This window comes from Hippopotamus amphibius, chromosome 7 (genome assembly GCF_030028045.1).
Source record: "Hippopotamus amphibius kiboko isolate mHipAmp2 chromosome 7, mHipAmp2.hap2, whole genome shotgun sequence".
NCBI classification, from domain to species: Eukaryota; Metazoa; Chordata; class Mammalia; order Artiodactyla; family Hippopotamidae; genus Hippopotamus; species Hippopotamus amphibius.
In genome coordinates, this window is record NC_080192.1 from 74,674,217 (window position 1) to 74,687,384 (window position 13,168).

Consider the following 13,168-nt stretch of genomic DNA (forward strand, 5'->3'; position numbering starts at 1 on the left):
TGTCAGTGTTTTTGAAATGATAGATCATTGGGTTTCTTGAATTTTTCTTTGGGATATTTGCATTTCTTTAATGATGAATGCTGTCAAGCATCTTTTCCTATGCTTATTGACCATTTGTAAATCTTCTTTTGTGAAGTGGTCTAGTCTTTTGCCTATTTAAAAAAAATGAGTTATTAGTTTTATTTGTGTTGATTTGCAGGAGTGCCTTCTATATTCTGGAAATGAGTTTTTGTCAGCTCTGTGTACTGCAGATATGTCTTCCAGTCTATGACTTGCCTATTGCGTTTCTTAATGACTTGATTGCTTTTTCTCTATGTTTGCTTGTTTTCTTTTTCACTGATTTCTACTCTTATTTTTATTATGTCCTTTCTTATAATAACTTTGGGTTTAATTTGCTCTTATTTTTAGATTCTAGAAGCTTATATCACTGGCTTTACACCTCTCTTCTTTTCTAATAAAGGAATTTAAAGCTAAAAATTTCACTCTAAGCACAGATTTACCTGCATCCAAAATTTTTTGATATGTTGTATTTCATTATCATTTAATTCAAAATATTTCAGAATTCTCCTTGTGATTTTTCTTCTTTAAGCTATGGGCTAATTAGAAGTGTGTTGTGTAGGAAATTCCCTGGTGGCCCAGTGGATAGGACTTCACGCTCTCACTGCCAGGGGCCCAGGTTCAATCCCTAGACAGGAAATTAAGATCCCACAAGCCATGCAGCGTGGCCAAAAAAAAAAAAAAAAAAAAAGCGTGTTGTTTAATTTCCAAATATTTGGGATTTTAAAGATCTCATATTGTTTTAGATTCTAATTTAATATCACTGTGGTCAAAGTCTAACATGCTGCAGGGTGAGCCCTGTGAAGCAGCCTCCCTACACGACCCACCCTGTGCCTGCAGAGCCTTACATGCCTAACCCAATCCGGCCAAAACCTGTGCTGCACCTGCTCCATACCCGGGCCTCTGCCATGTGCACTGCCTGTTGTCACTAACCTCAGGAGCTCCCTGCAAGTTACCCAGCAATCAGGCTCTGTTGCCTTGTTCCATGCATGCACCCATTCTGCAAGAGAGCTATTTCCTACCTTCCTTCTCTCAAATTTCCAGTACCTCCTCCCCCATCCTTGCCCTCAAGTTGCCTCCTACTTCACTGAAGAAAATTTCCCCAAGCTCCTACCATCACAGAGCCCTGACTGCTGAGCCTGCGATGCAGGGCTCACCCTGTAGTGGGAGTGAGCAAATAGCTGTGCAGATAACCATGAACTCACAGTTCCTCGGGGCACAGGGGAGGCTGGGTGGTGACAGAGCAGTGAGGATGGCACCGCCCATGTCAGTGGGAAGTTCTATAATATGTGAGTCTGCTGCTCAGCAAGGGGTAGGTACTCAATGCCGTTTTGTTTATAGCTTTGTTTTATATTATAAACTTGATGTGTGCCGTACCAAAATAAATTAGGAAGATGTAAAAAAAAAAAAAAAACACTGAAAAACCATAAGTAAAAAATTAAAGATCACCTGAAATCTACCTCCCCCACAAAAGGCAGCCATGGTTAGCTAACATTTGGATGTGTTTTATTAAAGAAAAGATCTGGTCCCTGCCCTACAGGCCCTTGAAATCTGACCTCCTACTCAAATGTGAACAAAGCCCCCACACCAACTGCAGCTGGGTAGCAGCATGGTAGGCGGGATTGGCCAAGACGGATACCCTCCCCACTCCTGGGGGAAAACAGGGAGGGCCGCATGGAAGAGGTGGTCCGGGAATTGGGTCTTGAAGGGCTTGTCTTCTGTCATTTGTGCTTGTCTTCTGTCATTTTTCCCTCCCAACTCCCCATGTTCGGTGTCTCTCTAGGACAAGACCAGCTCCCACCCCCACCCCCATCCCACAGTGTGGCTGAGAGGGTGGGCATGCTCAAGGTGAGGCCAGCGGGGAGGACCCACTCTGTGTGAGGAGCAGGGCAGCAGAGAGACCAGGAGGCGCAACTCCTGAGTGTGCTGTTCTGCTACACCCCATCAATTTATGCAATGCGCCATCTGGGTAGCCACACATGGTAGTCAAGCAAGGAGAGTCCCCTTACTTCCGCCCATGGTCTGGCACCCACAGTGGAGCGAGATGTGGGGTGGGGCCAAATGTTCCACCCTCCTGGGTCTGTGTCCCCCTCCAGACAGCAGCGACAGTGAGCTGGAGCTGTCCACGGTGCGCCACCAGCCGGAGGGGCTGGACCAGCTGCAGGCACAGACCAAGTTCACCAAGAAGGAGCTGCAGTCCCTCTACAGGGGCTTTAAGAACGTGAGTGCCCCCCATCCCCCCCGGGGAGAGGCCCTGATCCCCCAGCCCTCCTGTCCCTGGCTCCAGGGTGCAAGCAGACCTTCCGGAAATTTCCCATGGCACAGTGACTATCCCAAGGCATTTCTGGGGCTCATATTTTGTGGGAGAGCTGTCTTGGGGGTGGGCCAGGTCCCAGAATCCGTGTTCTGAAGACACCATGCCCCTTTCTCTGTCTCGATGCTCGTTTAGGGGAGGAACATGTGGAGAAACCAACCTGGCAAGAGGGGACCCACCACCCCCTCCCGCCATGCGCACCCCACCAGGCTTTCCCCAGCCTGAGGCTGGTGGAGCCCAGTGGTGCCCTGCGCAGCAGGTGGCTCTCAGAGGGCGGAGAGAGTCCAGGCCCTGTGGAGTGGGGCGGCAGTGGCTGGGGTCACTGAGAGGGGTGTCTTCCTGCTGCAGGAGTGCCCCACAGGCCTGGTGGATGAAGACACGTTCAAACTCATTTACTCGCAGTTCTTCCCTCAGGGAGGTGAGTCTGAGGCCAGGCCCCCGGTTCCTCCCAAAGTTCCAGCTTCCCTGTGGCAACCCTGCAGAGAGTGGGCATCTCTTTTATGGGGAGGGGACACTCATCCCCCCCACACACCCTCCCCACCATCCCTTGCCTGTGCTGCCGCTGTCGGGCAGGTAGGAGGGACTCCTGCCCAGGACGCAGCGGAAATGCCCAGGGGGGCTGCTTGGGGTGGGGGCTTGGGCGGCCAGGCAGCCCTGACACCCCCACCCTCGCCCTTGATCTCCTCAGATGCTACCACCTACGCGCACTTCCTCTTCAACGCCTTCGACGCAGAAGGGAACGGGGCCATCCGCTTTGAGGTAGGTCCCTGTTGACCTCTCCCATGTCCCCTGGTCCTACATCCCTCTGCTGCATTGCCACCCTCTCGGGGCCATCCAGAGGCTCAGACATGACCCTGGTATAAACGGTCCAGTGTGTCACCCAGGGGATGAGTGGACTCTGCTTGGCTGGCCCTGGGCCTGACTGTGAAGTCAGTGAAATTTGATTTCACTGTCTGGCCACCCTATTCTCAGGCTTTCCTTCCATTCCAGTCCTGCTGAGCCAAGGAAGCTATTCAGGGACACTGATGGTCGTGACCCAACTTGAATTTGCATTTGAAAAGGAGGTGAGGTTTAACTAGAGGTCTTTGCTAATGGGATCTAGGCACCCTGCCCCAGAACTTACCCCCTTGCTCGAAAACAGGCAGAGCACCACAACCTGAACAGGCTCGGGGGTGGTCCCAGCAGCACTGAGGGAGCCTGGTGCTCCCCGCCTTCAGGAAAGAGAAGCCTGTCCCCCCACCCCCAGCCACCTGCCCCCGGGAGGGCCCTGCCTAGGCCCTGTGTGGGCAGCACATGGGCTCCACCGAGGCCCGGCCCCATGGGATCATTTGAGAGAGGCCCCAGCTGTGGAGCCCAGGCCCCTAAAAATAGCTGCAGGCGAAAAGCTGAAACCTCTTCGGAGAGGAAAACCTTGCTGAGAGCCGGGCTTGATCGATAACGGCCTAGCTCCGCTTCCAAGGCCAAGGGCGGCTGACAGGAAAGTGAGAGAGAAAGCCCCTGGACCAGCCTGGGTAAGGATGATGCTCAGCTTCATTTCTGCCACCAGCGGCCTGACTCACGGGCACACGGCCAGGCTCCCGGACACGCGGCCGGGGCGGGGCGGGGCGGCCCGAGGCCACCGCACTCTGCCTGGGCCACACCCAGTGTGTGTGTGAACTTAGAGTGTTTTCAGCGTTTCTGTTTTCAGTTCTGCCTGCACATGGTAAAAATCCAGTCAGTACAAAGGAGTAAAAGGAAAATTCATTGTCCTTCTCTGGTCCCACCCTGTGGCCAGTTTCTTGTATGTCCTTTAAGAGGTGCCTGAGGCTTCTGGGAATGAAGTATGAGAAGCTGTCGTGGGATGGACCCGACCAGGGCTTTGATGATGGTTTCTCTTGTTCAGAAATCAGATGATTGGACAGCTTAGCAGGGCCCCCCGCATGGTGGCGCGTGTCAGGAAGGTCTCCATCACCCTCCTATAGTCACCGCTCTCACTGTGGTCCCTTTAAGGTGGTCCATGGTGGGTCTTTGTCAGGGGAGGTGCCGTCAGTGGCTGATGGGGGGGTCAGGGGGCGTGATGGCACTGACGCCCTTCTGCTAGGCGCCTTCTCAGAAGGTTGTGCGTCTCTGGCGTACTTCTCTGTCATGAAATTAATTCCTCTGGTTTCTTACAGGGAGGTTTGTTTACCTTGGGGACCTTCTTGTTTGTTTATCTTCAGCATCTTGATAGCAATACTCTGCTCTAGGAGGCCTTTTTCAGGAAGGGAGGAGGGCGTGTATCTCCCAGGGACCTTCCAAGGGGCAGGGCCTAATCCTGGGTGCACCACGGCTGGGGATCCCTGTGGTCAGGAAGGATCCAAAGGGGTTAGGGGGTGGGGTGAGGACTCTCAGCCCTCCTTGCTGCCTCAGACCCAGCCCCTCAACGTGCCCTTAAAACAGAAAGTCAGGTCAGCTTATCAATATTTACAATCATCCCAATCCTTTGTGTATATTCTCTAGAGGAGAGAGATATTAATTAGAGTTTATTGATATGGTGAAATCCTGTAACATCCCTGCCCTCACCTGAAAGAGTAAGTAAATGGTAGAACAAGCAAACCTCAGTACTGGCGGCTGCCGCGTCCACTACCTGCCCCTGGAGTAACTCACTCCCTGTACCGCTGGCCAAGCGGTGACTGTGGTCAGTACCCTCGGGAAGGGCTGCAGTCCCGTGATCTTATCACCCTGCCGCACGCTGAGCGCCTGCTCTGGACTCCGGTGTGTCCCAGCCTGTGTCACGGAGGAGCCCCTCAGGGACAGCACAGAGCAGTAGCTGTGGGTGTGACAGGTTCGTGCACCTCGGCGTTGAGAGCGAGGAGCTCCAACAAGTGACGGTCCCAGGTGAAGCTGGGCCACGTGCGGCTGGAAATTTAGAACAAGCAAGCACCCAGACGTGGGCTGGCTGGACGTGGGGTGATCTGTGTGTGCGTGGGGACAGGCCAGTGGCCTCGCAGGGGACATTCCCGCCCAGCTCTCTCCTGGCACCATCCTCATTACACCACACACCCACTAAGGGACTCAGAGTAGGGACCGTCCTCAGTTGTGGCTGACCACGAGGGCTTCTACACAGTATCTGAGGAAACTAGATGGGAGGACACTGGTGCCGGGGTCCCCCCACGTCCACATGGGAAGGGTGGGTCCTGTACGGGACCCGCTTGTTTCCTGCTGCGCTGCTTGCGAGTCTGCACCTCTGCTTCCCCCTGGGAAAGGCCCCCAAGGGAGAGGGCGTAAGGTGACTTTGGCAATGCTCAGACTTCACTACTTTATAAATCATAGATGAGCTCAGCTTCAGTGGTTAGTGTTCCGCAAACTCAGGCACCTAAGAAATATCACACTGTTTCTCCTTTCGTGTATCTTGTCTTCGCTTATACACACACAGGACTTTCAGGCTCCAGTAGACTTACAGGGTGTGGAAAAACAGCAATTACCGCCCCTCAGACACACCCGAGGAGGCATCTCTTTTCTTTTAGCGGATTGTCACTCTTTGTCTCCTCGTCACGTAATAGCATCCTTTTACTGCTCCTTCCCGACTGCCCAGCTTCAGATGCTGCCTGTTGACTCTCTGCACGGGTGAGGAGTTGGGTCTCCCGCACACACACCTTTCCCATCCCCTGGCCTTCCAGAACTATACAATTCAGATTGGATAAGCATTCTCGGTTTACTCATGATGTGAATTTGTTCCCCAGCTGAGCCTTGCAGTGACCTATGATTACATTTCCCTTTCCTGCACACATTTTTATTTTGCATATTGTTAGCAGTGGTCCTGATTTGTCATTTGCCTGCTGTCTGTGACCTCATCAGTAATTCAACCTGTCCTTCTCCGGTCGTCTGAATGGTCATCTCCCTAGCCTTTGACCAGCTCCATCGTCCTGGTGCTGGGTGCCCTCTGGGGACCTCTTCCCCGCCCGCCTGGGTTGGGTCTCCTGGTTCTTCCTTGCTTTACTCTCTCTTTTCAAAAGCACATCTTCCAGGAGTTTCCCGCAAAAGAGTATGTGGGAGGTAATTTCTGAGCCTTTGGATGCCCGGAAGTGCCTTTGTTGTGTTCTCACTCTTGCCTGATCTGTTGTGTGGGACCAGACCTACGGCGCAAGTTGTCCTGCTGATTCCTGCCCCTGTGGACAGGACCTGATCTTGTTATCATTGTTATTGTTTCCGTTTGGTTTTGTTTTTCTCTCTGGAAGCTGCTAGGATCCTGTCCTTGCATCCATTTTCTGAAACATCTCGTGATATGTGCCCGCAGTGTGACCTGTTTCCCCACTTTGTTAGGTCCTCAGGAGGAGCTGGACATTCACAGCCTTCCCCTTCATTCCCTCTTGCTTCCTTTCATTTCCTCCTGCTCTTCCTGGAACTCCTGCTGGCCAAGTTTCGGTCCCTCTGGAGCAGACCTCTCATTATCTGCTTTTCTCTCCCATTTTCCAGCTCTGCCTTTTCATGCTGCTTTATGGAAGATTCCATGTGCTCTTCCAATCCTTCTGAGTCTGTCATTTTGCTTTCTCATTTTTAATTACCAAGAGCTCTTTCTTGTTCTCAAATATTCCTTATTTATAGCATCCTATTCTTATTGTAGGGATGCCAGACTTTTAATCTCTGAATCTAATAGTTTTTGTGAAGTTTTTTTTTCTCCTGGAATAATTTTTATTTCTTTCAAAGTGCTTTTCTCTGTTTCCCTTTGTCTTTTGCTCTCAGGATACAGGCTTCCTCTGATCCAGAAAAATCTAAAATTTGAGTTGGGGGAATTCCCTGGCCGGCCAGTGGTTAGTGCTCAGCACTTTCACTGCCAGGGCCTGGGTTTGATCCCTGGTCAGGGAGCTAAGATCCCACAAGCCTCGCAGTACGGCCAAAAAATAAAAAAATAAAAAATAAAATTTGAGTGGGGACCAAGCCCCTTGGTGCAAAGCCCTGTCCCTCCACAGTCTGCCGTGCTCCACCCGTCCCCAACCCAGACAGCCCTTCTCTGTTCCCCTTATTTTGGAGCAGCCTGGGAGGACCCCATGGAGTAGGGAGGGCTAAACCTGCAAACCTTCTGGAAGTGGCAGGAAAGACTTGCTTTCCACCAACTGTTGTAACAAAACAGTTGAAGTTTTCACACAGAAGCCATCTGAACATTCATTTCTGGTCACATTGGTAATAAACTGTCCCACCGCAGAGGTGACTGCACACAGGTACGGCATGACCCCAGAGCTGAGCACTGTTAGTTTAGTTTTTAAGCTATAAATTTTCAAGCACCTTGACACACAGACACCTGGTAAAGTGAACATAGAGCACCCCCTTCATTAAAGGAGCACCCCGGGCCCTCTCTGTCGGTGGCAATGCACTAAATGGGTCTAAGCCACCATACATTTGAATGTCCTTATTTGACCATCAGTACGAGCCGCCGTGCCATCCCCACCACACACACACACTCTGACACACGCGCGCACACATGCGCACACGTGTGTGCACACACACACACTGTATTGACCTGATGGACTCCAGCTGCCCGCTCTGTGATGGAGGAGCCTCACCTATAAAGGTGTGAATTTCAGTGGAAGCCACACCGTGAACTGGAAATAGAATGTGGGCGCTGGGTTGTCACTCCTCCCCCTCCCCTTCCTCTATAGGATTTTGTGGTCGGTCTCTCCATCCTCCTGCGAGGAACAGTCCACGAGAAACTCAAGTGGGCCTTTAACCTCTACGATATTAACAAGGACGGCTACATCACCAAAGAGGTACGGGGGTGGCTGGAGAGGATGGGGGTGGCCCGTCTGCTCCCCCACCCCACTGCTTTACACCCCCAACCTCTCTTCTCCTCCCTCCTGCTGCCGGGGCTTCCGGTCTCCCCTCCCTGTCCAGAGGCACAGCTCCCAGCCCAGCCTCGGAGCGGACAGCAGCCAGGAACTCTCCTCCTCTCCCGGGCTCTCAGGCCTGGATCCCTGGGTACAGGCAGCATGGAGCTTGTGTGCCCCTCACCACACGTCTCGATCCCATTCAAGAAGTGTCCTGGGTCATCCTTTCTTACGGGGAGGTCCTGATGGAGACACAAGGAGAGAAACTGGGAGCAGGGGTTGGGGAGCTGGCCTTGGCTCCCACCAATTGAGTGGGGGCAGTGTGGTCCCTTAAAGGCAAGGTGCAAACCCCGGGGATCCCTCACCACACAGGCCCACAGTCCGGTTCTGTTTGGCCCAAACATTTTTTTGTATCTTAAATAGTTGCTACCGTTTCAAATTCTGAAGATCGCATTAACAATCTGTCTTCTGCTGCTCTTGGAGAGTCAGAGGCTTGCACTGGGCGGATGGGGTGGGGGTGAGCTCGCCTCTCTCCAGCGCACACAGCTCCGCCCGCTCACCCCCAGCCCCGCCCCGGAGGCGCCCTCCACCCTCTGATGCAGCCACCTCCCCTCAGTCCCTCGAACCCCCTACCCCACCTTCTTGCAGCCAGGCTCATGCCAGCCCCTCCGGCCCCCCTGCAGGAGATGCTGGCCATCATGAAGTCCATCTATGACATGATGGGCCGCCACACCTACCCCATCCTGCGGGAGGACGCGCCCCTGGAGCACGTGGAGAGATTCTTCCAGGTGAGCACTCCAGCCCCAGGCTGCGGAAGAGGAAGAGGCCTCTGCTCTTAGGGCAACCCTGGGCCTGCCACTCCCCTCTGTGAGCCTCCCCACTCCCACGAGGAGGTTCAACTTGCCTCCCTTCACCCCCCAATTGGCTGAACTGCATCTCGGGCTCCTGGATTCCAAGGCAGCTGACACCCCGGGCCAGTGTTCCCATGCCTTCCAAGAGCTCCCCCGACTCTGCCAGGGACCTCCCTGCAAGAGGAGGGGCTGGGGTGACTGCTCTGTGTCCATGGGGACCCACGGGGCTGAGGCGCCACCTCCCACTTGCTGGGAGTCCTCTAGACATGCGGCCGTTCTGGCCTCGGCTGCTCCACCTGCCTGGCTGCCTGTCAGCGAGGTGAGGGGTCCCATGCGTGTGGGAGTGCACTCTGGGAAGTGTGAGCCCAGGGAGGTGGCTGGGGGGGGAGGCAAACTGGGGAGACACCAGAGAGGTCAGCTGTGCAGTGGAGGTTGCTGGGAGGGCACTTTAAGTGGTCTGGGTCTCGGGGTGGGGGTGGGGGTTAGAGGGGACGGGTCGGGGTGGAAGGAGCCCACCCACCCACGCACTGCCATGTCCTCAGGCCTGGGGCGGGGGCCGGCCCTGGTGGGACACAGACTCACTGAGGGCATGGCTTGAGTTGCAGAAAATGGACCGGAATCAAGACGGGGTGGTGACCATTGACGAGTTCCTGGAGACCTGTCAGAAGGTAGGCGGCACCAGGGCCCGGGGACCCTCATGTCCCACCCCTGCCCGTCCCCTCCTCACCTCCGACCTTCCCTTTCACTGTTTCAACGGAGCCCACCCCCGCCCCAGCCGCTCCTGCCAGCCCACTGCCCAGCCGGGCACACCTCCCTCAGCCCTGCCCTCACGGCTCCCATCGGAGGGGACAGACGTGGGGCCTCCAGGACGGGGTCACGCTGTGGGAAGGAGCCTGGAGCCCCCCGGCATTGCTGCGGACCTTCCTCTGCAGAGCACCTTCGGGGCTGGGCCGCTGGGCCTCCACGGGCCTCGGCCACCTGCCTCACTGCCCGAGGGGCCCCCGGCCTCCGTCTGGGTGTGCAGCGGGGGCTGGGGGGCTTTGTCCATCAGCGAGTTAACAGCTCCCAGACGGCCTGGCCGTCAGGCCGTGGGGCTGGAGACAGGCTGTGCCTGGCAGCTCCCGCCGCGCCCAGTGAAACAGGCAGAGTCACTGGAGGGTTCCGAGTCCCTGACAAGAGTGTATTCACCGCGAGGTTGGACTTGGGCCCTGCCAGCCCAGGGCTGACCAGGCCTCTCGGGCTCTCTCCATGCAGGACGAGAACATCATGAGCTCCATGCAGCTGTTCGAGAACGTCATCTAGGACACGTGGGGGGAGGGGTGTCCCTGAGTGGCCGTTGCCACCTCTGCCCCAAAGAAACCTCAATCCTGCCAGGAGCAGCCTCCATGAGAAACTTTTTTCTAATATATTTGCACAAAGTGAATAGTTTGCTCCAGACTCCCACACAAACACACACACACGCGTGCGCACACACACACGTCCTTCCTCTGGGCTGGCAGGTGGGGGGGACAGAGGTTGGGGAGGGGCTGAGTCTGGCTGGGAGCTGGGCCCAGGGGACAGCCACACAGCCCTGGTCAGGCCCCTCCCAGGCCTCCGGGTGGGCAGCTGAAAGAGCGGTGTCTTCAGGCCACGAGCCGCCGGGCGTCGCCTCCCCTGCAGAGGAGGGTCCAGTCCCCAACACAAAGGCCCCTCCCATGTGAGCCAACTCAGCCCTCCCTCCTGCCACCCTCCTTTCCCACCACACATGGGCCAGGCTCCGGGGGCTGCTCTGGCCTTGTCGTGCCACCCTTGCCCACTGATGACACTTCCAGCATGGCCCTCACCACAAGACCCCAGGGGGCAGCTGGGGGTCAGGGGAGTTCGGACTAGGAGGGAGGCGGTGCTTCCTGGAGACGCTTGCCTGGCTCCCAGGACGCCTGCCAATCCACTGAGCTGGTGTGAGCCCCGGTAGTGAGGGACCAGTGGGCTCTGTCCTCCTCCACCCCAGAAAGGGGGCTTTCAGACTGGGGATTGGGTGTCTTGGTGGAGAATCTGAGGGGAACTGTCTGCCAACTCTGCCTTCCCTCGCTCCGGCTGGCTCAGTGCCCACACCCTTCAGGCAGCCAGGTCATCGTGGGTCCGGAGAAGAGGTCACAGGGCTCAGGGCCTGGCAGCCAGGGAGCCCCGGGGTTGGGCAGAGCAGGTCTGGGAAGGGTCTCGTCTCTCCCTCTTTCCTGTTGGCCCCTGTCTCCCTCGGCCCAGCCGCCCGAATGAGCCCCTCTTCCTGATTAAGGTCCTGGAGCCGTGTGGCCGCCCCTCCACACAGGCTCACCCCAACCCCATACCAAAAGCACAAGCGCCCCCAGCAGCTCAGGCCGCAGCCCATGAGGGGAGCCCAGGACACTCCGTTGTGCAAGGCAAGGCCCTCCGGGTGGGCTGAGGCTGGGTCCCGCCAGCCCCCACCGGGTGGCCCTGGGCTTCTGCGGAGAGTCAGTTCCGTGCCTCAGAGCAGCGGGCAGCTTGATGCCCACGCCCCGCCCAGCCCAGCTCACCAACCTTCAAAAGCACAAACCCGGGGATTCTGCCTGGCTGGGGTCTGCTCTGAGGGTGGAGGCCGGCGTCTGCCTGAAGCCGACGCCAGCGCTGAGGGCAGAGGCACCAGGGTCCAGGCGGCAGGTCAGCAGAGACTTCCAGGAGAGAGGCAGAGAGGCTGCTCCCGCCTGCCCAGGCCACCCCGGGAAGGAACCCAGTCCCAGGCAGCACCGGCCGTGCCGGGAACATCCCCGAAGCATACATTCCATCGCTGCCACCCCATCGCCGCTCAGGCCTGGCCCGGGGCGGGCAGGGGCCTCAGGAAGGGCGGGGCGGCGGAGGCCGTGGAGACTGGCCTGGCTCGGCCGCGAGGACCCCTCGGCACCCACACACAGGCGGTCCTCCCCCTCGGAGTCGCACTGACACCCATCTCCAGGCTGCCTGGGGGCTCCCTCTCCCCTCCTCCGGGAGGGCATCAGCTTTCCCTGGCTCAGGGATCCTCTCCCCCGTCCCCAGCCCCACCCCTCAGCCCAGCCCTTCCAGCTGGTGTGGCTTTGCTTCTCAGGGGCCAAGGCCAAAGGAGAGGGTCACCACCATGCCCTGCCCCCACCCTTGGCCTTGGGCCAGACTGGCTGCACGTCCAACCAGGAGGGGTCTGTCTCCCACGCTGGGACGCGGACTGGCCGCATGTCTGCATGGCGGAAGTGTCTCCCTTGGGCACGGCCTGGGAGGGTGGTTCCTGTTCTCAGCGCCCACCAATATTCAGTCCTGTATATTTTAATAAAATAAACTTGACAAAGGAGAGGGACTCTCGTTGGCTTTATCCTGACTCTGAATTTCGGTCCAGCCCCTCCCATCCCTACCATTAGCCATGGCTTCTGCCCAGTGCTGTCCTGGTAAATGTTTAACACTCCCCAGATTGTAGTATTTGCTGATTCCCACACTCGAGTTCAAGTTCCCAGTGTGCCCACTGAAGGCGGAGTCAGGAAGAGATTGGGAAGCCTCTGTGAGAAGCTCCAGACCTGCAGCCTGTATACGGAGCCGCCAGGCAGGGTAACTCCTTGAGGCGCCATTTGTATTTCATTCTCAGGTCATTTTTCTCTGCCAGTTCCAGGAAGTCATTTCTGTGTGTCCCCTTGGCCGGAGGGTGCAGGTCACAGGGCAGAAGCAGAATTTGCCTGAAGGCACCTTCCGTTCCTGGGTTTATTTTCAAAAGTCTAAACTCAGCAAGGGTTATGCCAGGGGAGGAGCAAGAAGTAAGAAGCAGGGGAGGAGAGAAAGGGGGTCCCCCAACTCAGGGATGGGGAGATGGAGGTTCTGGGGGGGTCTGGCGGTGCTTCAAGGGCCAGACCCCAGGCCATGTGTTGTCACCTGCACTGTGAGCACAGACCTAAACCTCCAGGAGTCACCAGGTTTGGTTGATGGGCATCTCATCAGTAACCAGGAGGAGAGGCAGCGGGAGCCCCTTTCTACTACCAAACACACCGAAGGCTCCAGGGCCTTGGGCACACTCCAGGCAAGGGAGCCCTGACCTTGCTGCCTGGGATGGGATGCCCTGCATTTATTTGCATGGGCTGGCCCTGCACTGAGCACATTTGCCCTGCCACATCCGGTTGGGCACAGGTGGGGAAACGGGGCTCAAAGCCGTTAGAATC

The 13,168-nt window shown here is 56.4% G+C and overlaps 1 protein-coding gene across 2 annotated transcripts in view; it reads left to right on the forward strand.

Moving 5' to 3' along the window:
• Nucleotides 1–10,425, forward strand: part of KCNIP3 (potassium voltage-gated channel interacting protein 3) — an 88,709-nt gene extending 78,284 nt beyond the window's left edge. For both annotated transcript variants that reach the window (XM_057742669.1, XM_057742671.1), the window contains exons 2-8: nt 2,154–2,278; nt 2,720–2,789; nt 3,060–3,130; nt 7,987–8,094; nt 8,835–8,939; nt 9,608–9,670; nt 10,257–10,425. In XM_057742669.1, the coding sequence (XP_057598652.1) occupies nt 2,154–2,278; nt 2,720–2,789; nt 3,060–3,130; nt 7,987–8,094; nt 8,835–8,939; nt 9,608–9,670; nt 10,257–10,304 (590 nt within the window). In that variant the 3' untranslated portion in view covers nt 10,305–10,425. The remainder of the gene's footprint in view (nt 1–2,153; nt 2,279–2,719; nt 2,790–3,059; nt 3,131–7,986; nt 8,095–8,834; nt 8,940–9,607; nt 9,671–10,256) is intronic.
• The last annotated feature ends 2,743 nt before the right edge of the window (nt 10,426–13,168 follow it).